At 42.0% G+C, this 21,027-nt stretch overlaps 1 protein-coding gene across 2 annotated transcripts in view; it reads left to right on the forward strand.

Moving 5' to 3' along the window:
• Positions 1–21,027, forward strand: part of SYT9 (synaptotagmin 9) — a 117,778-nt gene that overhangs the window by 67,268 nt on the left and 29,483 nt on the right. For both annotated transcript variants that reach the window (XM_070762687.1, XM_070762697.1), the window contains exon 3: positions 7,169–7,715. In XM_070762687.1, coding sequence (XP_070618788.1) covers positions 7,169–7,715 — 547 coding nt within the window. The remainder of the gene's footprint in view (positions 1–7,168; positions 7,716–21,027) is intronic.

Consider the following 21,027-nt stretch of genomic DNA (forward strand, 5'->3'; position numbering starts at 1 on the left):
AACCAGGGGTGTTCAAGATTTTTTGCCTCTACTTAAGAACCATTTCCTACATGAACCCGAGCCGGGAAAAATTTCCCAGGAAATTTGAGAGTGGCATGAAGGCCCGGCCAGTTTCCTGCCATTCCTCCTTTAATCCTGCCCATCTCGGGCTTTTCTGGGCTGCCAGAGGAGCCTTTCGGTGGCGCTTAACGAGGCTTTGCCAGCCCAAAGCAAACAGAGTGTTTTCCTTTCTCTGGGTGCCGCCTCAGAGTCCCTCTTTTTTTTTAAGCCTTAAAGTTTTGTGTTTTGTTTTATTCCCCTCACCTCACCTTCTTCCTTCGGCAGCGACTGTCCTCCTCCTCTTCTTTCTCCTCCTCCCACCCAAATTCCAAGCTTTTATTTCTTTCCTAATGGGTTTGCACACATTATTTGCTTTTACATTGATTCCTATGGGAAAAAATTGCTTCTACTTAAGAACGTTTCTACTTAAGAACTAACCCATTGTGACATAATCTGTCATAAATTTACTTCACCTTTTATCTGCCAATAATTGAGTGCTTAGACCAAACTTTGTGGCAACGAAATCCTGCAAATTATAACAGTTGCTAGTATTCATCAATTTCCTGAATCTGCTATTTTTTTCCAACCATGATCCTTTTGTTTTCTTTTTCCTTATTTGTTTTCTTATGTGTGGGGGTAGGGTCTAGGGCATTATTTTTAGGTTTGCTAATTTGATGCCCATTGATCAAAGAAGAAGCATTATCTTTTTGCAGCCAGTAAAGTGCAAAAATGTTTTATTTATTTTATTTATTTATTCGATTTTTATGCCGCCCTTCTCTTTAGACTCAGGGCGGCTTACAACATGTTAGCAATAGCACTTTTTTTTTATCAGAGCCAGGCTATTGCCCCCACAATCCGGGTCCTCATTTTACCCACCTCGGAAGGATGGAAGGCTGAGTCAACCTTGAGCCGGTGATGAGATTTGAACCGCTGACCTTCAGATCTACAAGTCATAAAAAATTCTAACTTAACCTTAGCTTGTTACTTCCAATATACAGTACTTTTTAGTGCTGGGTAAGGGGTTTTGCATCCAAGAATTCAGGAGTTTATTATACTTGAAAAAGGGCTATGTGTAGTGTAGAGAGATTTGGCTATGAACTACTGACTATTTTGGGCAGCATTCTGAGGCAAGTAAAATGAGGAAAAAGTTATAAATGTCTTTTCCTGATGATATTTTGTTTGGTACTTTAAGGCAGTAGCTTGAAGTGGAAAGATGGGGGGCAAAGGAACATTTACATTTTTCAGCGCTTTCCCAAAGTTGAAAATTCCATTACTTTGTGTTACTCTATTTTACATAAGAAGGCTGCAATCCTATTGCATTTATTTCTCAAAATAAGCCTCATTAAGCTCAATTGGAATATCATTTTAATAATCATGTTTACGATTTTACTGTGCAAATAGCAATTTATCCTAACATTCAAAAAAGAGTAATTTTAAGGTGGTATTGCATCAGCTAAAAGGGGGGGGGGGCTGCAGTGAATCTTTCCTGTGTGTGCTTCTATTGTTTAATTCCCTGAAATTAGGGTACTTACTAGCCAACAAAAGCAGTTTTGGGTGCATTATGAATAGAATAGAATTTTTTATTGGCCAAGTGTGATTGGACACACAAGGAATTTGTCTTTGATACATATGCTCTCAGTATACATAAAAGAAAAGATATATTTGTCAAGAATCATGAGGTACAACACTTAATGGTCATCGGGAACAAATAAGCAATCAGGAAACAATATTAACATAAATCATGAGGATACAAGCAACAAGTTACAGTCCTACAGTCATAAGTGGGAAGAGATGGGTCATAGGAACGATGAGAAGAGTAATAGTAATAGTAATGCAACCTTAGTGAATAGTTTGACAGTGTTAAAGGAATTATTTGTTTAGCAGAGTGATGGCGTTTGGGGAAACATGTCTAGTTATCTTTGTGTGCAGTGCTCTATAGCGCCATTTTGAGGGTACGAGTTGAAACAATTTATGTCCAGGATGCGAGGGGTCAGTAAATATTTTCACAGCCCTCTTTTTGACTCGTGCAGTATACAGGTCCTCAATGGAAGGCAGGTTGGCAATAATTGTTTTTCTCTGCAGTTCTGCATGAGGCACTGAAGTACTAATATCTCTGTTTTTTTTTTCCTGAAATGTTGGCAGACATGATTTATTTATGACTGCTTTCTTTTGTTTATCTTGTTGCCTTTGACTTCTAGCAAATTTTACAACCGGATTGTGAGTCGTCGGGGAGCCAGTCGTGAAGGCAGCGCGAAGCTCTACCTACCAATCCAGACGATGCCATTTGAGTTCTTTTACACTCTGTGCAAGCGCAAAGCATTCTGTGCATGCACAGAGGGTAAAAGAACCCAAATGGCAGCATCCAGGAAAATGGGCACAGCCTCACACTGCCTTTGTGACCAACTCTCTGATGACTGGCAGACACGAGCAAACTGGGAGCATTGCACCCCTGATTTGTGCTGTAATTTCTTACATTACTGAGAGTAGGGTAAAGGTAGGAGGCAGTGGCATTCCTAGCATATTTGATACTTGAAGCAAATCAATTTTAAACTGTCCTTCCATTATTATTATTATTATTATTATTATTATTATTATTATTATTATTATGTCAATACAACACAGCAAACGAGATCACTATGCTGGATTTCGTATTTCATCACCAGTTGGGCGCTTCCCAAGTACCTAGGACTGTGTGATGTAGCAGCGAATTATGTTTGCCGATCCCATAAAGCGGCCTTTTGCAAATGACAGATGGAGATTTTGTCAATTCCGATGGTTTTCAAATGTCCGCTGAGATCCTTTGGCACTGCGCCCAGCGTTCCAAGTACCACTGGGACCACTTTCACTGGCTTATACCAGAGTCGTTGCACCTCAATTTTTAGATCTTCATATTTCACTAATTTCTCTAATTTCACTAATTTCTCTAGCTGCTTCTCCTCAATTCTGCTGTCCCCTGGGATTGCGATGTCGATGAGCCATGCTTTCTTTTTCTCCACAATCAGGATGTCTAGTGTGTTATTCTTCAGAATTCGGTCAGTCGGAAGTCCCACAGTAGTTTTGCTTGCTCATTTTCGACCACTTTTTCGGACTTATGATCCCACCAGTTCTTTGCCACTGGTAGATGGTAGTTCCGGCACAGGTTCCAGTGGATCATCTGTGCAACAACATCGTGTCTTGTAGTCAGTCTGTGCGATCTTTTTGCAGCAGCTGAGTATGTGATCGATTGTTTCATCTGTTTCTTTACAGAGTCTGCACTTTGGATCGTAAAGAAACAGATTATTATTATTATTATTATTATTATTATTATTATTATTATTAATTAGATTTGTATGCCGCCCCTCTCCGAAGACTCGCAGCGGCTCACAACAGCAAAGCACAGTACAAATCCAATGATTATAACGGTTCCATGCCGATAGTCAGTTTGACGTAGTGGTTAAAGCATAGCAATAGCATTTAGACTTACATATTTTTCAACTGCTACAGTCAGTATTTAAGAAAAATAAAACTCAGAGTCCTTTTTAAGGTTCAAAAGTGAATTTATCATAAATTAGAACTGAAAGCAATCAAAGACTGGAGAAAAAGGTGTGATACATGTGTATATCAAACCCCTTTTTGACACACACACACCCTTTGGGAAAATGGCCAATTCCTAGTGTCCATGACCATCAGGTGGATGCATCCTCACTCCATGTCATGTTTATGGAAATGTAACTTCTAACGGTCTCCTTCAGGTCACCTGGTTTCAAGGAAAACGAAACTTATCTCTCTTCCTAGGGCCTCCTGCTCTCTTCCCCTCCCTCACCCCAAGACCCGTCCCCGTTACTATTGGCAACCAAGCGTAGTGATATGCGGAAAACATAGCGAGGGTTGACAATACCGCTTCATACCGTAGTGCTTTTACAGCCCCCTCTAAGCAGTTTACAGAGTCAACATATAGCCCCCAACAATCTGGGTCCTCATTTTACCCACCTCGGAAAGATGGAAGGCTGAGTCAACCTGGAACCGGTGATGAGATTTCAACTCCTGAATTACAGCTACCAGTTAGCTGAAGTAATCCGAAGTAGCACCAGATTAGAAATTAGAAGACTGTAAATTCTAGTCCTCCCTTAGCCACAAAGTCAACTGGGTGGAATTGGACCACTCAGTTCTCTCAGCCATAAAAGGAGGAACTGTCAAATCACCTCTGAAAAAAACAAGTCAAGAAAGATGCAGGAGGCAATCACCACAAGTCAAAACTGACTTGAAGGCACTATTTTTCCCTCCATTGTTGCTGAACCTCTGCCAAAATGAGAGTAGCAACTGGACCCACCGCCAGCCTAATCTTTGTTCTGCTCCAGAGAGGAATGCCCCCTCCCACTCAGTGCAGGCAGTCCTTTACTTACAACAGTTCATTTAGGGATATTTCAAAGTTACAATGTACAAACACCACCACCACCCAAAAAAAGTAATGGATGGACATTGCATTATCCCCATGAATCATGTGATCAAAATCCAAGCACAGTTGGCAATTGGCTCATATTTTTGAGGGATGCAGCATCTTGGGGTCATGTCGATCCACCTTTTGTGACCTCCTGAGAAGAAAAGTCAAGGGAAACATCAAATTCACTTGACAACGCTGTTACTAACATAACAACTGCAGTGATTGACTTAACAACTGTGGCAGGAAAGGTTGTAAAAATGGGGCAAGACTCACTTAAATGAATCTTAGCAACAGAAATTTTGGGCCCCATTGTGATAATAATTTGAGGACTATCTGTACCGCACCGAATTTAAGGCCACCCAAATAATCTGTGTCATTGCTCCACTTGGTTGTTTTACATATATAGCCAGATATTTTTCATCTGTATGTAACTTGGGGGAAATGCTTTCCAACCTGATTCTAATTCTGCTTGGAAATAGAGACCCTCATCTCAAATATTGCAATCTTGCGAGCAGCTCCAAAATATAAAAATAATTGAGTGTCAATTCCAAGCCAGCAGAATAGGAAATATTATTCCTGTTATCAGCAAGTCTTATGATTCCTTCCTAAATTCCATGCCTATTGAATCTCTGAATGTTGAGATGTCTTTAAGATGTGTTTATTTATTTATTTGTTTGTTTGTTTGTTTGTTTTGTCCAATACACAATAATACACAATGAGGGTTATATCGGATATAATCAGGTAGAATGTATTAAAGGGGGAATAGAGGAGAAAATAAAGGAGTGAAATATAACTATGAGAGAATAGCAGAAAAAGATATAGGTATAGAAGAGAAGATATATGAGATGTAGGAGAGACAATAGGACAGGGGATGGTAGGCACTCTGGTGCACTTATGTACGCCCCTTACTGACCTCTTAGGAACTTGGTGAGGTCAACCGTGGATAATCTAAGGGTAAAGTGTTGGAGGTTAGGGGATGATATTACAGAGTCCGATACTGAATTCCACGCTTCGACAACTCGATTACTAAAGTCATATTTTTTACAGTCAAGTTTGGAGCGATTAATATTAAGCTTGTATCTGTTGTGGGCTCTTGTGTTGTTATGGTTGAAGCTGAAGTAGTCTTTGACAGGCAGGACGTTGCAGCATATGATCTTGTGGGCATTAATTATATCATGTTTGAGACGTCTTAGTTCTAAGCTTTCTAGACCCAGGATTATAAGACTAGTTTCGTAGGGTGTTCTGTTACGGGTAGAGGAGTGAAGAGCTCTTTTGGTGAAGTATCTCTGGACATTTTCGAGGGTATTAATGTCAGAAATGCTGTATGGGTTCCAAACAGATGAGCTATATTCTAGGATGGGTCTGGCGAAAGTTTTATAAGCTCTGGTAAGTAGTGTGAGATTGCCAGAGTGGAAGCTACTTAGGATTAGATTAACAACTCATAAAGCCTTCTTGGCGATGTTGTTGCAATGGGCTTTGACACTTAAGTCTTTAGATATTAGTACTATTAGTATTGTATTCAGATCTCCTAAATGTCAGGACATTAATTGGCATTTCTCTTTTTTACATGGTTGTATATTGGCCGTAATGAAATACAGTCATACCTCGTCTTACGAACCTAATTGGTTCCAGGGGGAGGTTCGTAAGACGAAAGGTTCGTAAGATGAAACATTGTTTCCCCATAGGAAACAATGTAAAGTCAATTAATCCGTGCAACCAAAAAAAACCCCCGCTGCCGCCCGGCTGTCACGTTTTAAAACAACCTGGAGGCTTCTCAGCGACCTCCCGAACGCCGAACGCCAAACCCAAACTTCTGGGTTCGGCGTTCAGGAGGCCGCCGAGAAGCCCCCAGGCTGTTTTAAAAGGTGACAGCCGGGCAGCAGGGCTTCCCAGCAGCCTCCGAACATCGAACTTTTGCCGAACTTCCGGGTTCGGGGTTCGGGAGATTGCTGGGAAACCCCCCAGCCCGGCTGTCACCTTTTAAAACAGCCACACGGCTTCCCAGCAGCCTCCGAACGCCGAACGCGGAAGTTTGGGTTTGGCGTTCTGCTTCGGGAGACGGCTGGGAAGCCGCGCGGCTGTTTTAAAAGGTGACAGCCGGACTGGGGGGCTTCCCAGCAACCTCCTGAACCCCAAACCCGGAAGTTCGGCAAAAGTTCGGGGTTCGGGAGGTGGCTGAGGGATTCCCTTAGGAAACTCCGAAGTATTCATTACTATGGTAGTCAAAACAGGGGCCATCTGGACTCTTTGCAAATTATGTCAAAGTACCAATTCAATACCCTTCCAAAACAATGTTGATGGTTTTTATGAGTGGGAGGGAATATATATATAAACTCAAGATATATATCTATCTTTCTCCCTCCCTATCCCTCCCTCCCCTCCCTCTCTCTTTGAATTATTCATATTTCAAAGTCTTGATTTTAATGAAGTAGCCTTAAAAAAACATATATTCCTATCCATTTATCCAATATTCATTGAATCACATTTTCTCTCTCTCCCTCTTTTCCAATAAAGTATCCTATTCTTGTAAAGCATTCTGTTCTGTTCTGTCTGTCTGTCTGTCTCTCTCTATCCTTTTCTTTTTATAGTACTTGTATATTTACTTTTATTTGTCCACTCTTGTAAACAGTTTTTTAAAAAAAAATTACAGAGCAAGAAATAAATACAATCAATCAACCAATCACTCACTATATTTTGCTTTAATTTAAGGCACAATTCAATACGAAGACAGCTCAATCTCTCAAATCCTGACTTCAACATCCAACACATCCAAAAGCAGGACCAGCTGACAGGCATTGGACGCATCAAGCCGGAGCTGTATAAGCAAAGATCAGTAGACACAGATGATGGTCGGAGAAATAATAGCAAGTCTTGCGGGAAAATCAACTTAATAGTAAAATATGATTGTGACTTGGAACAACTTATAGTGAAGATTCACAAAGCTGTCGGCTTGCCAGCAAAGGATTTTTCTGGAACTTCAGATCCTTATGTCAAGATCTACTTACTTCCAGATAGGAAAACAAAACATCAGACTAAAGTACATAGAAAAACTCTTAACCCAGTATTTGATGAAGTTTTTTTATTTCCTGTTCCTTACAAAGATTTGAGTTCGAGGAAACTTCATTTTTCTGTCTATGATTTTGACCGCTTCTCCAGGCATGACTTGATTGGCCAAGTGATAGTGGATAATTTTTTAGAGTTATCCGACTTTCCTAGGGAATGTAATATTTGGAAGGATATTGAATATGTCACAAATGTAAGTATATCCTTTTTAATTCTGAAGTTCATTATTTCGTTATTGTCAATCTCTTTATCTGCATACAAAATGAAAAACTCAAGATATATCAGCCTAATGCAAGCATCAGTAATAAGTGTATTGTTCATACCGGAATTAGTTTCTTGTTACGAACATATTTGTCTTTTATAGGTAATCTTTAATTTATAAACACAATTGAGCACAAAATTTCTGTTGCTACGTGAGACAGTGGTTAGGAAAAATTTGCCCTATTTTGCAACCTTTCTTATCACAATTCTTTTTTAAAAAAATATTTTTTTATTATTTTTCATTAAACATACAAAGACAAACAACATTCAACATTCAAGGAGCTACCATTGCTCCGCTTATCTTAGAAGTCTAACTAATACCAAAAAAGTGTCTAACTATAATCAGATCAATTCAAAAATATAACACACTCTATGTTCTTATTAAATTTAACTCTATTGTTTATAGTTTATAGTTTGTATAACTTTGATTAATTTTCTTATCTATAAATTATAAAATACTTAAACTCATGATACTATATAAAAAAGTAATACTTAATATTAGTAACATTATAGAAATACTCTGTGTTTTTATTATTTTTAAACTATTACATTCTGTCTATTACTATCGTATTATTTAATTAATTAATTAGTATTCTTGTCACAATTCTTAAGTGAATCACTGCAGTTGTTAACTTAATAATGCAGTTGTTAAATGAATCTGACTTCCCATTAACTTTGCTTGTCGAGATGATCATGTGACCCAGTGGCGAAATGCTCCCAGTTCGCCTGTGCCTCTGAGTCATCAGAAAGCCAGTTGCGAAAGGAATGCAAGGCTTTGCCTGGACATCACCATTTGAGTTCTTTTACCCTCTGTGCATGCACAAGGCATTCTATGCATGTGCAGAGGGTAAAAGAACCCAATTGGCAGCATCTGGGGGGCTGGGCAGAGCCTCATGCTCCCTTCACGGATGGCTCTCTGACGACTCACAGGCACAAGTAAACGGAGAGTATTTCACCCCTGATGTGACCCAAGGACACTGCAACCATCATAAATATAAGTCAGTTGCCAAACAGGTGGATTTTGATTCACCTCGCCATAGGGATGCTGCAGTGGTCGTAAGTGTGAAAAACAGTCATAAATCACCCCTTCCCATGCTATTGTAAGTTCCAACAGTCACTAAATGAACTGTTGTAAAGTTGAGGACTACCTGTATTTCTGACCTCCCCTCCTAAATATTAGAAGTCTGTGCAGATTACTTGATCACCCATGGGACCTGAACCAGAGATCTGAGAAGGGTGCAACTTATTCCTGATAATTCTGAAGATAATTTAGTCTGACTCAATATTTCAGTAGTATTCACATTAACCATAACTACAGTGAAGAATGTTATACCCATCTCTCGTAGATGTGTTCCTTTCCTAAAATAATAGGTTTACTGAACTGTATATAGAAACTGTATATAGGAAGAAAGATTGTCAAACCCCTGCCCCACCCTATATATGTTGCCTTGCCCCTTTGCCTCACTCGCTCTGTTCACCAAAGGTAAGCATACTGCCCGCTCACCCTTCGCCTTGGGTTGGGGCCCAGGGAGGCGCCATTTCCTGAGGCCTCAGAGCCGTCGGCCACTTGCCCTCCGCCTCGTTCGTCCACACCTTGGTGGGGGTCCCCAGCAAGGCTTCACTGGTGAACCTCGAATAGCCTGTAGTTTTTGGATGCCTTCCAAGCAGCTCCGCTGCGACGCCATCCATCCGGTGCAGCAGGCCATTCTCCTGGCCAGGTCTTTCTTATTTGTTTTTTTGTTTGTTGGTTTGTTTAATTGGTTGATTGATTGATTGATTGAACTTCTGTGCCACCCAATCCCGAAGGACTCAGGGCGGCTTACAGCAGTATAAAAATTACAATTAACAACAATAATAAAAAGAAGTCAAGGAAAAAACTAATTTCTAAAATCATCACTAAAACTAAGACAATTTAATAGCATACATATTAATCATTCAAACCAATTTGAACACGTGGACAAGCTAGTGGTTGTTTTAGGGGCCCCAGGCCTGCTGGCATAGCCAGGTCTTCGTGGCCTTATGGAAAGCCAGCAGGGTGGGGGCCCATTTGGACCTCGGGGAGGGGGAGTTGGTTCCATAATGTCGGGGCAGCAACAAAGAAGGCCCTCCCCTGCGCTGATGGGACCAGGAGGAGGCTAACTCTGTGTGCTCTAATTGGTCTCTGGGAGATATGTGGCAAGAGACAGTCCCATAAATTGTCTGGTCCTGAGCCATGTAGGGTTTTATAGGTAATAACCAATGCCTTGAATTGTGCCCGGAGACTAATAGGTAGCCAGTGCAGGAGTATAGGTGTTATATGGGTGTACCGAGGTGCACCCATGACCACCGTTCCCTGTAAGCTGCGCATGTGCGCGCGTGCTCCAAAATACCCCCGAGCGCACCTTTTTCCTCGGGCGCGCAGTCCCCATCCCCCTGCCAGCCCGCGGGGGGAGGGGGGCGGGCGGGGAGGCGCGGGCAGTAGAAGGGAGCCGCGGTCACACCTGCCTCTCCATGGTGCCTCCGGCCCCCTCGTGCTCCTGGCCTCTCGGCCCTGCCCCCCATCCGCCCGGCCTCTCTTTCTCCTCCGCTGCAAGAGAGGGGGGAGGGGCAGGCGTTCTCCGGAGGCTGGCGGGTGCGCAGGCCGGCGCGCGCTCTTCCCATCTCCCTGCCTGCGCGCCCGCCCGGAACATTCAAAGTAAGAGCGAAGGGTTTTTTTATTTTGAATGTTCTGGGCGGGTGGGCTGGCAGGGAGATTTGGGGAGCGCGTGCCGGCTGCCCCCCGAACACCTGGCCACCCGCCGCTTGCTGCCCGCTCCGCCTCTCTTTCTCCTCCGCTGCAACACGGCGCCCGGCCACGCTCCGCCTCTCGGGAGCCCAGCTGAAAACAAAACGGCTCCAAAAGTCAGCTGGGATACCGGGAGGCGGAGCATGGCTGGGCGCCGTGTCTTTGCCTCCGCGCGCTGCCTCCGCCCGGCCGAAAACAAAACGGCTCCAAAAGTCGGCCGGGCTCCTGGGAGGTGGTGCGCGGCTACTTCCTCTTCGCTGCAGAGCCGCACGGAGGCGAAGACACGGCGCCCGGCCACACTCTGCCTCCCAGGAGCCCGGCCGACTTTTGGAGCCGTTTTGTTTTCGGCCGGGCGGAGGCGGCGCACGGAGGCGAAGACACGGTGCCCAGCCACGCTCCGCCTCCCGGGAGCCCAGCTGAAAACAAAACGGCTCCAAAAGTCGGCTGGGCTCCCGAGAGGCGGAGCTTGGCCGGGCGCCGTGTCTTTGCCTCCGCGCGCCGCCTCCGCTTGGCCGAAAACAAAACGGCTCCAAAAGTCAGCCGGGTTCCCGGGAGGTGGTGCGCAGCTACTTCCTCTTCGCTGCAGAGCCGCACGGAGGCGAAGACACCGCGCCCGGCCACACTCTGCCTCCCAGGAGCCCGGCCGACTTTTGGAGCCGTTTTGTTTTCGGCCGGGCGGAGGCGGCGCACGGAGGCGAAGACACGGTGCCCAGCCACGCTCCGCCTCCCGGGAGCCCAGCTGAAAACAAAACGGCTCCAAAAGTCGGCTGGGCTCCCGAGAGGCGGAGCTTGGCCGGGCGCCGTGTCTTTGCCTCCGCGCGCCGCCTCCGCTTGGCCAAAAACAAAACGGCTCCAAAAGTCAGCCGGGTTCCCGGGAGGTGGTGCGCAGCTACTTCCTCTTCGCTGCAGAGCCGCACGGAGGCGAAGACACCGCGCCCGGCCACACTCTGCCTCCCAGGAGCCCGGCCGACTTTTGGAGCCGTTTTGTTTTTGGCCGGGCGGAGGCGGCGCGCGTAGGCAAAGACACGGTGCCCGGCCACGCTCCGCCTCCCGGGAGCCCAGCTTGGCCGGGCGCCGTGTCTTTGCCTCCGCGCGCCGCCTCCGCCCGGCCGAAAACAAAACGGCTCCAAAAGTCAGCCGGGTTCCCGGGAGGCGGTGCGCAGCTACTTCCTCTTCGCTGCAGAGCCGCACGGAGGCGAAGACACCGCGCCCGGCCACACTCTGCCTCCCAGGAGCCCGGCCGACTTTTGGAGCCGTTTTGTTTTCGGCCGGGCGGAGGCGAAGACACGGTGCCCGGCCATGCTCCGCCTCCCGGGAGCCCAGCTTGGCCGGGCGCCGTGTCTTCGCCGCCGCCTCCGCCCGGCCGAAAACAAAACAGCTCCAAAAGTCGGCCGGGCTCCCGGGAGGCAGAGCTTGGCCGGGCGCCGTGTCTTCGCCTCTGCACGCCGCCTCTGCCCGGCCGAAAACAAAACGGCTCCAAAAGTCGGCCGGGCTCCCGGGAGGCGGTGCGCGGCTGCTTCCTCTTCACTGCAGAGCCGCCGGGCAGAGGCGAAGACAACGGTGCCCTCCACTCTCTCTCCATCTCTCTCTCTCTCTCTTTTTCTCTCTGTTGCCGGCGTGGTGAACGAGAGAGAAAGAGAGAGAGAGAGAAAGGAGGGGAGAGAGAATGAGAAAGAAAGCGAGAAAGCAAGCAAGAGAGAAAGACAGGGAAAGAAAGCAAGAGAGGGGGGAAGGAGGGGGAGGGAAAGACATAGAGGGAGGGAAGGAGGGAGAGAGAAAAACAAAAAAGAGAAGAAGGAAGGAAGAGGGATGGAGAGAGAGGGAATGAAAGATGAAGGAAGGGAGAGAGAAAGGGGAGGGAGAGATAGAAAGGAGGGAGAAGGGGGTAGTTAGGGAGAGGGAAAAGGAAGGGCTTGGAGAAAGGGGGAAAGAAAGATAGAAAGGAAAGAGGGAGGGAGAGATAGAAAGGAAAGAGGGAGGGAAAGATAGAAAGAAAAGAGGGAGGGAGAGATAGAAAGGAAAGTGGGAGGGAGGAAAGAGGGAGGAAGACATAGAAAGGATAGAATTATGGATGCAAGAACTTGCTCATGTGTGATAGCGCACGCCCACACTTACTTACTTACTTACTTACTTACTTACTTACTTACTTACTTACTTACTTACTTACTTTATTTATTTATTTATTTATTTATTTATTTATTTATTTATTTATTTATTTATTTATTTATACTTATATGCCGCCCAGTGCCAAAGGGACTGCCGCTCAGACACTATACTTTTCCGCTCACCCCGAAAAAAAATTAGAGGGAACACTGCCCATGACAACTCGCGCGGCTGCATTCTGGACCCTTTGGAGTCTCCGAACACTTTTTGAGGGTAGCCCCATGTAGAGCGCATTGTAATAATCAAGATGGGTCTGGCATGAGCGGCACTGGCAGGCAATGGGATGTGGGTGCGCAGCCAGCACAAACAACAGGGCAACGATGGGACTTCTTCAGGCCTCAGTTCCAGCTAGCAAAGAAGCTTCTCGCACTGAAAAAGAGGTGGTTGCTGCAGGCTTCTTGTACCAAAAAACAACCCTGGGTATGCATAAATGCCCTAATATGCCTATCACGTCAGACCCCTGTGTTGTAAACATTGTGTAAAATACTTGGATTTTTGCCACATTTTATGAATCTTTTGCCTGAGCTGAAAAATAGAACTGATTTACTGTGCAGAACAGAAAACACATGGACACATTTTGATGTACAATTTAAAGTTGATAGCTGTTTCAATGTTTTTAATTTATTCATCAGTTTTAAACATACTTCGTCCTGAAACTTTTGCACTTATTTCTGAATAAACATATTTTAAAATTGTTTTGTCTGTGATACTCACCATTTTTCAATGGTGAATCTGTGTCACCTGGACATAAACCATTAACAGTCAAACCCAAGGAGCAATGTAGATTGAAAAATTGTACAAACTCCATCGGAAGGAAAATCTCAAATTTAGATTTTTGCAAATATAGATTATTGTAGGTTTGGATTCTTGCAAATTCACAGGGAAAAGAATTAATATTGTTGTTATTAGTCACTAAGTCATGTCCAGCCCATCGTGATCCCATGAACTTCCTGTCCTCTACCATCCCCCAGAGCTCACACAGATTGTTTCAGTGACTCCATCCAACCACCTTATTCTCTGTTGTCCAATTCTTTTGCCCTCAATCTTTGTCAGCATTAGGCTCTTCTCCAATGAGTCCTTTCTTCTCATTAGGCGGGGAAGCAGCAGGGAGGGCTGGATAGTGCACAGTGCTGATAGACTAAAGGGATATTTAGCTCAGATTAAGAGATGTTTCTTTAAGAGATTGTATTAGGAGAGTATAGCAACAGATTGCACTCTGGGTAATGTAGCCCATGACATGTGACCTTATCTGTGTGTTCTTATTGGCCCTTGAGCTGTACTTAGTTTCCTGGGTAATTGTGTCATGTTCTCCAATAGCCATTTTTAAGTCTTAACAAAGAACCATGCAACAGCCTGCAAACAGGAGAAATTAATCTCTTTTCACCTACGTGTAATGGAACAGATTATGGACATAAATTCTGAGGAATTTTATTTCATTATTAAGTCTATGATATGAAGATAGCAGACAATACATGTAATCTTATACGATTTACCCATTTGCGTGGAGTTTTATCTGTCTGAGAAAAGCATTCCGGGAGCAGAACATAGTTTGTATCTTTTGTGAGTACTACAAGGGAAGGATGGCCCTAACACTGAATTCAATTCTGTTCTCATGGATGACAGCTCCCAGGCAGAGCCTATGGGTAGTCAGGAAGCTATAATCGTGTAGGCCAAATGGTATGCCCCACTCTAAAGTAGAAGAAGGAATTTAAAAAACTAGATCAGACATGACACGTTCGGTCATCATTTCAGAGCTATTTCCTTCTCTATTGCCTTTGAATGAAAAATAAAGAACCCATTAGAGCACAACCACACAAGTGAAAATACAGACAATGTAAGAAATGTCTGAAAAATATACTGAACTGATATTTAAATTCATTTAAATTCATAATGAAAATCCATTCCTTTGCCTGCTAGTTTCAAATCTGCTGGTTTTAAATCTATCTATCTAGCTCAGGTACAAACAGCAATAGCAGCAGAAACAAAAACAAGGAGATTTCACAGGTATTAATAGCTGTTTGATCTAATATACCTATGCTGCTTTCTGATCAGTGTAATATGCTTTCAATTCTAGTGCTGCAATTTATTATATCATTTCTAAAATGGATGTAATTCAAGATGATGCCATCATGCTGTTGCTGATTGCATGTGTGTGTGTAGTAGGTAGATAGGTAGGTAGGTAGGTAGGTAGATAGATAGATAGATAGATAGATAGATAGATAGATAGATAGATAGATAGATAGATAGATAGGGAGATAGATAGGGAGATAGATAGGGAGATAGAGAGATAGAGATAGAGATATATGCATGCATGCTTATTTTTCTGTCGAATCATACTGGTATACCCAAATATGGGAGGAATGAAAACACACACACACACACATAATGCTAAAACACTTTACAAAGTTAGTTAACAATAATCACTCCTTTATTTATGTGTAACTCCAAAAGGGAACAAAAATAATTTACTGTGCATAAATTAGTTTGTTGTTAATATATAACATCTCTGAAGCTGCACAATGATATGAAGAGTCATTTTTCTGACCCAAGCTTAGCAGAAGCAAGAAACAGACTCCTTGTCACAAAAAACCCCTCTCTTTATTTACCTCTTCTGAATTAATTGCATTCACCCATCAAAAAGTCCAGCCAATAATTATTTGCAGAGTTAATCGCAGTAATATATATTATCAGTTCCTTGCAATAATTGCAAGGCCGTGAGCTCCCGGCCAAAAGGCTGCAAATTAAATACTGGAAAGCAGTCTCTGTGGCACGAAACACAATGAGCAAAATCTTCAGAAATACAAACTGCTGTCTCCTACAACAACCACTCCCCTTTCCTTCTATTTATTCCCTAGCCAGGGAAGGGCCATTCAGTGTCCATGTGTGCTGTGCTTCCCAGGTTGACTCCTTGACTTCCGTTGTTCACCTCTCCTAATAGCTCTGTGCATAGGTACTTCAGGAACAGGTCCCAGCTGTTCTTCCTCCTCACTCAGATCAGCCTCCAAAAGCAGCTGCTGGGGAATGTTGGATGGCCCTGTCTCTCTCTCTCTCTCTCTCTCTGTCCTACTCAGAACATCCAGCAGCTCCTTCCCCAGACTCCAGAACTGACCCAAGTTCCTCCCCAACCTTCTCATCATCTGAATCTGGCATCTACTGGCAGCTGGCGGCCACAACAGTCATTTAGAGCAGTGTTTTTCAACCAGTGTGCCGTGGCACACTAGTGTGCCGCGAGACATGGTCAGGTGTGCCGCGAAGCTCAGAGAGAAAAAGAAAACAAGAGAAAGCAAGAAAGAGAGAAAGAAAGAGCAAGAGAGAAAGAAAGAGAGAGAGAAAGCAAGAGAGAAAGAGAACAAGAGAGAAAGAAAGCAAGAGAGCAAGAAAGAAAGCAAGAGAGAGAGAGAGGGAGGGAAGGTGGGAGAGAGAAAGACATAGAGGGAGGTAGGGAGGGAGAGAGAAATAGAGCAAAAAAGAGGAAAGAAGGAAGAGAGAAAAAAAGAAGGAAGGGAGAGAAATAGAGCGAAAGGGAGGAAGAGAGAGAATTTTTTTGTCCAAACTTTTTTTAGCCCCCCCCCCCCCAATGTGCCCCATGGTTTTGTAAATGTAAAAAATGTGCCGCGGCTCAAAAAAGGTTGAAAATCACTGATTTAGAGCATGTAGCACTTAGGAAAGCAATTGAAAATTATGTGTGAGAAGTAGAGGATGAGATAGACATTGTATCTTTTACTAGCTGTTCATTCCAGGATAGTTGTTTACCCATTATCAATATGCAAGTGATATATAATTGTTAATAAGCAAGTTATATATGTCAGTAAAATATGAAAAGGTTAGTCTCAGCAAAAGGAAACATCTATAATAGTGGCCAAAATTGTGAAAATCTTTTGGGGAAATACAGTATTTTTGAGCTTTGTCGGCTAATAACGCCACTTTTTCTTAGTAGTACCATATATCACTGGAAAGATAATTTAATCAAGAATGTAATGCAATAACTTTTATGAAGGATTTGCTATTAGAGTAGCAGTTATAAAGAAAAAAAGTGAAACACGCAGAAAAAATTGTATATCCTTGCAGTCAACTTCACATTTTATAAATGTTTGTTAAATTCAAGTACACAATACAAAAACAAACAAAAATATATACAAAGTTAAAAATTAGAGAGATAACTTGCTCTCTTTCTATCCTTATTATGCTTTATATATAATTCTACACAATATACAGTTGCAATTTTCCATATCAGTATTTTTCATGCTCTACTAATTTAGCTCTACATCTCATTAAAAATATTTACTTAAAGTCAAGGCATATAAAAATATGAATTAGAAACAAGGGTAGAAAGTACAGATTAATACAGATACAATTCTTTCCATATTATATAATTAAGCCCCTTACTAGACCGCAAAGATCTGTTTTTTATCTAATTTTAATCTACATTATAGCATTTCTAACAAAAAAAGAATTTTTTTTCATTTTCATTCTTACAATGGCCCCTGTTTGTGATGTAAATAAATTAATTGTTCCCATTTCTTATTCTTTTTTGCAACCAATTTTACCATTTGTCCCAAACTTTATAGAAAACTGTGTCTTCTTTCTCTTTAATGCACATAGTTAATCTGTTCATTATATCTTGTATACACCCAAATGATTTTCTTCTATCATGTAGGCACAGACTCTTCATTCTTCTATCATCACTTACTGTTGTACACCTTTTCAGGCCTTTAGCAGTCTGGTTTTGTAGTGACTAAATCTTCTTATACCTTTTCAAAAACGTAACCAAAGGTGATTTTTAAGTTTCTACCATTTTTTTCTTTATAACTGTGGTCTTATTCAGTTAATAATACTATTTTACATTGCTTTCTGGGCAACCAGTCACTCTTTCCACCATTTCTTTAATTTTATTACATTTTACAAGCTCTGTAAATGAAAGAACACCAAAAAACCCCAGCCAACTTGATAGTGATCATATAACATACTGACAAATGTCCTCCTCTCAGCTTCAATACCTGACACCAATAACTAAATTCTACTGTGATCTGATTGGTTCATTGCCAAAACAAGATGACACCTGATTGGCTCTCTAAACACTCACGTTCATTGGCTACAATGAGATGAAAAGCTACCTGATATCAACCTAGTAAGCAAGTTGTGCTTCCCTTTTCTAGTTATTTGGCTATAACTGTTCCTAGAATATAGATACTTGAACAAACATTGTTGCTTTACATTCTTGATTAAATTATCTTTCCATTGATACATAATTTTATGGTACTACTTCAAAACAAAGTGATGTTAGTAGTCTCAAAAATATACTTTTCCCAAGATTTCCACTTGTGGAAAGTTGTTGATATACAATATATCAACTACAATGTAGTTGATATATAAAATATATAAGCAGGCAGTGGTGAAGAACTTCAATATTTCTGTCAGCAGGAATCAATTGAAAAAAGTATTTATTTTTATTAGCTTATTTCACTTTTGTATATGATGGATATAATTCTCTAACTTGATACATCCAAATGCTTTAGTCTAAAATTTCCAGCTCAGATGGTTTTAAACATGCTAACTTGGCATTATGGCTGCTGACATTTATTGTTATTTGAATAGTACAATGTTGGGTGGAATTGTATTGCAACCTGAAAAATAAGTAGAAAATGCTTTACAGGGGTAGTGAGAATTTGATTTTTTAAATATTTTTTTCCACCATAAATTAACATGGCTCTTTTTCTACAACATCTATTTATTAATTTATTAGATTTGTATGCCGCCCCTCTCCGAAGACTCTATGAGACTAGAGAAAAGGAAAAATCTGCTTTCTTCTAGCAAATACATTTGGAAGCTTGAACAAGGTGTTGGGTTCATTATAATGTGCAACTAAAACAGTGTTGCATACCAAGTGATGTAAATAAGAAACTTTTAAATCAGTGGGTCAGGGCTGACAGGAATGGAGGCAGACTCAGAGGTGAACAGCCATGTCGTTTGGCTGGACCCAGGAGAAGAGCCTTCTCTGTGGCGGCCCCGACCCTCTGGAACCAGCTCCCCCCAGATATCAGAGTTGCCCCCACCCTCCTTGCCTTTCGCAAGCTCCTTAAAACCCACCTCTGTCGTCAGGCATGGGGGAATTGAAATTTCCCTTCCCCCTAGGCTTATAGAATTTATACATGGTATGCTTGTATGTATGAGTGGTTATTTAAATGGGAGTTTTTTAGATTATTTTTAATATTAGATTTGTTTACATTGTCTTTTTACATTGTTGTTAGCCACCCCGAGTCTTCGGAGAGGGGCGGCATACAAATCTAATAAATACAAATACAAAATACAAACAAACCTTTATTTCAGCACCACAGAACAGAATGGAGAACAGGCGGCTTGACAGATCCTTTTATATTGGAACTGTCAAACTCTGAACCAATGACAGGGTTCCATTATCCCGTTCGCCGGCTGCTTGCGTCAAAGCCAATCAGGCTTGACGAGCAGCTGGCGCGGTCGTAACTGTGAGGACTTAACAGAAACCTCACTACTGAAAAGGAAAAAATAATTGTTCTTCACACTTGACATGAAAGAATCACTTTTTGTAACACCTCTGTTGGTTCACTGTCAACATTTTTTTTAAAAAAACAAACCTGTTTTATATTGTGCGATAATTTTCATTTTTAAGCACCTTTTCGGTACTAAGAGATGGTTTCTTTTAATTTTTAGAAACTGACAACTTTTAAAAATAAGTTCCTGTTAACCTAGAATTAAATAATTGTAATGGGAAGAGGAATGGCTTTTTCAAATCCGGAAGTGATATGAAATATAATGGTACATACATTCCACCTTTGAACAAAGCCTGCAGCATGATTTGTTTTATAGTTTCTGTGACCTTTGCAAATTGGGTGATAAATGGTGCTAGAGGGAAATGATCTCTGTATGGTAAGCTCATCATCATTATCATCATCTCAGTTTATTGATCTTTAAGTGATTGCTTTTGTACAATAAGAAATGAGAAGCGCTCCATTCCAGAAGATTGCAGTAGATTGTAGTTTGTGTGCCAAAATAAGGCCTGTGGTAGCCTGATTGTTGCAATGATTTCCCTTCTAGTTTGAAAGTTAATGCGAATTGGCAGAACGTACACCTTTACATAATGTAAGAAAATAAAATTATTAAAATATACTTCATTGAGCCCCAGGTATTTTAAATATGAATTCTTCTGGGATACTCTTTAGAATCAAGCTGCACTTCGTATAGTCTTTGTCACTCAGACATACCAAAAGCAAGAGATATGAAGTTACTTAGATCTTATATTGTAAGTTGACCAGAGACAATTTAAGTAAGTGCACAGAGTAGCAGAAGCTTCCAAATAAAAATGGAACGACTTTGCAACTGATAAGGAAAAAGCCTTAGGAACAAAGGTTTCTCCCATGAAAACCTTACAGACCCCTTCTTAGAAATGCAACACAGCAGTTTTGATATTTAAGTTGAGCCATGACCCTAATTGGTATTCCAACAAGCTGAATTTACAGGAGGAAGAGATTAGGAGGCATGGCAGCATATATCCTTGAGTTCTACCTTCCTGCTAGGAATGACCTCTTTAACCAGTTAGTCATAATAGGTACAGATTGTCACAATAAAAAAAATTCCATCCTTAAGGATGCTGCCTGAAAAGTGCAGAAAAAGAATTGATGAACTTAAAAGAAACATACAGTATAATAATCATCCCATCATAACAACAAATGCACAAATTGATTCAACCTAAATTCTTATCCAAACCCATTACGTACACACATACATTATGTGAGTCCTTGGTGCTCTCTGAGCTTGGTTGTGTTCTTGCAGACATTGCTGCAAAGAGGCTAGTAGTCTAGTCTCTCTCTCTCTTCCCCCCCCCTCTCTGTGAGAGAGAGAGCATGCACATAATACAAATAACCTACAAGACTATTACAAATTTAATGTAATATAACAGACCCCTCCCTTGCTCGCAGCACCTGCTGTATGGAATACCGTATTTTTCAAAGTATAAAATGCACTTTTTTCCTCTCTAAAAGAGGCTAAAAATTCAGGGTCGTCTTATACTCTGAATGTAGCTTTTTTTGAAGCTTTTTTCCCCCAACCCCAGCTAACGATCTTCCCAGCTCTTACCTTGCAGGTTCTTTCATTGTTACTCTTTGTGAAGAATGTTTTTCACACTAAGTCTTTGCAGGGTTTTTTTCATTGCTCTAACTTGCTCCAAATGTTTCTTTCCAGCCCTAACCAGGTGCTAACAATGTCCCCAGCTCTTCTGCTTGCAAGCTCTTTCATTATTAGTCTCTGTCCAGAATGTTTTCCAAACCCTGTCTTTGTAGTTTTT

The sequence above is a fragment of the Erythrolamprus reginae genome, chromosome 1, assembly GCF_031021105.1.
Source record: "Erythrolamprus reginae isolate rEryReg1 chromosome 1, rEryReg1.hap1, whole genome shotgun sequence".
NCBI classification, from domain to species: Eukaryota; Metazoa; Chordata; class Lepidosauria; order Squamata; family Dipsadidae; genus Erythrolamprus; species Erythrolamprus reginae.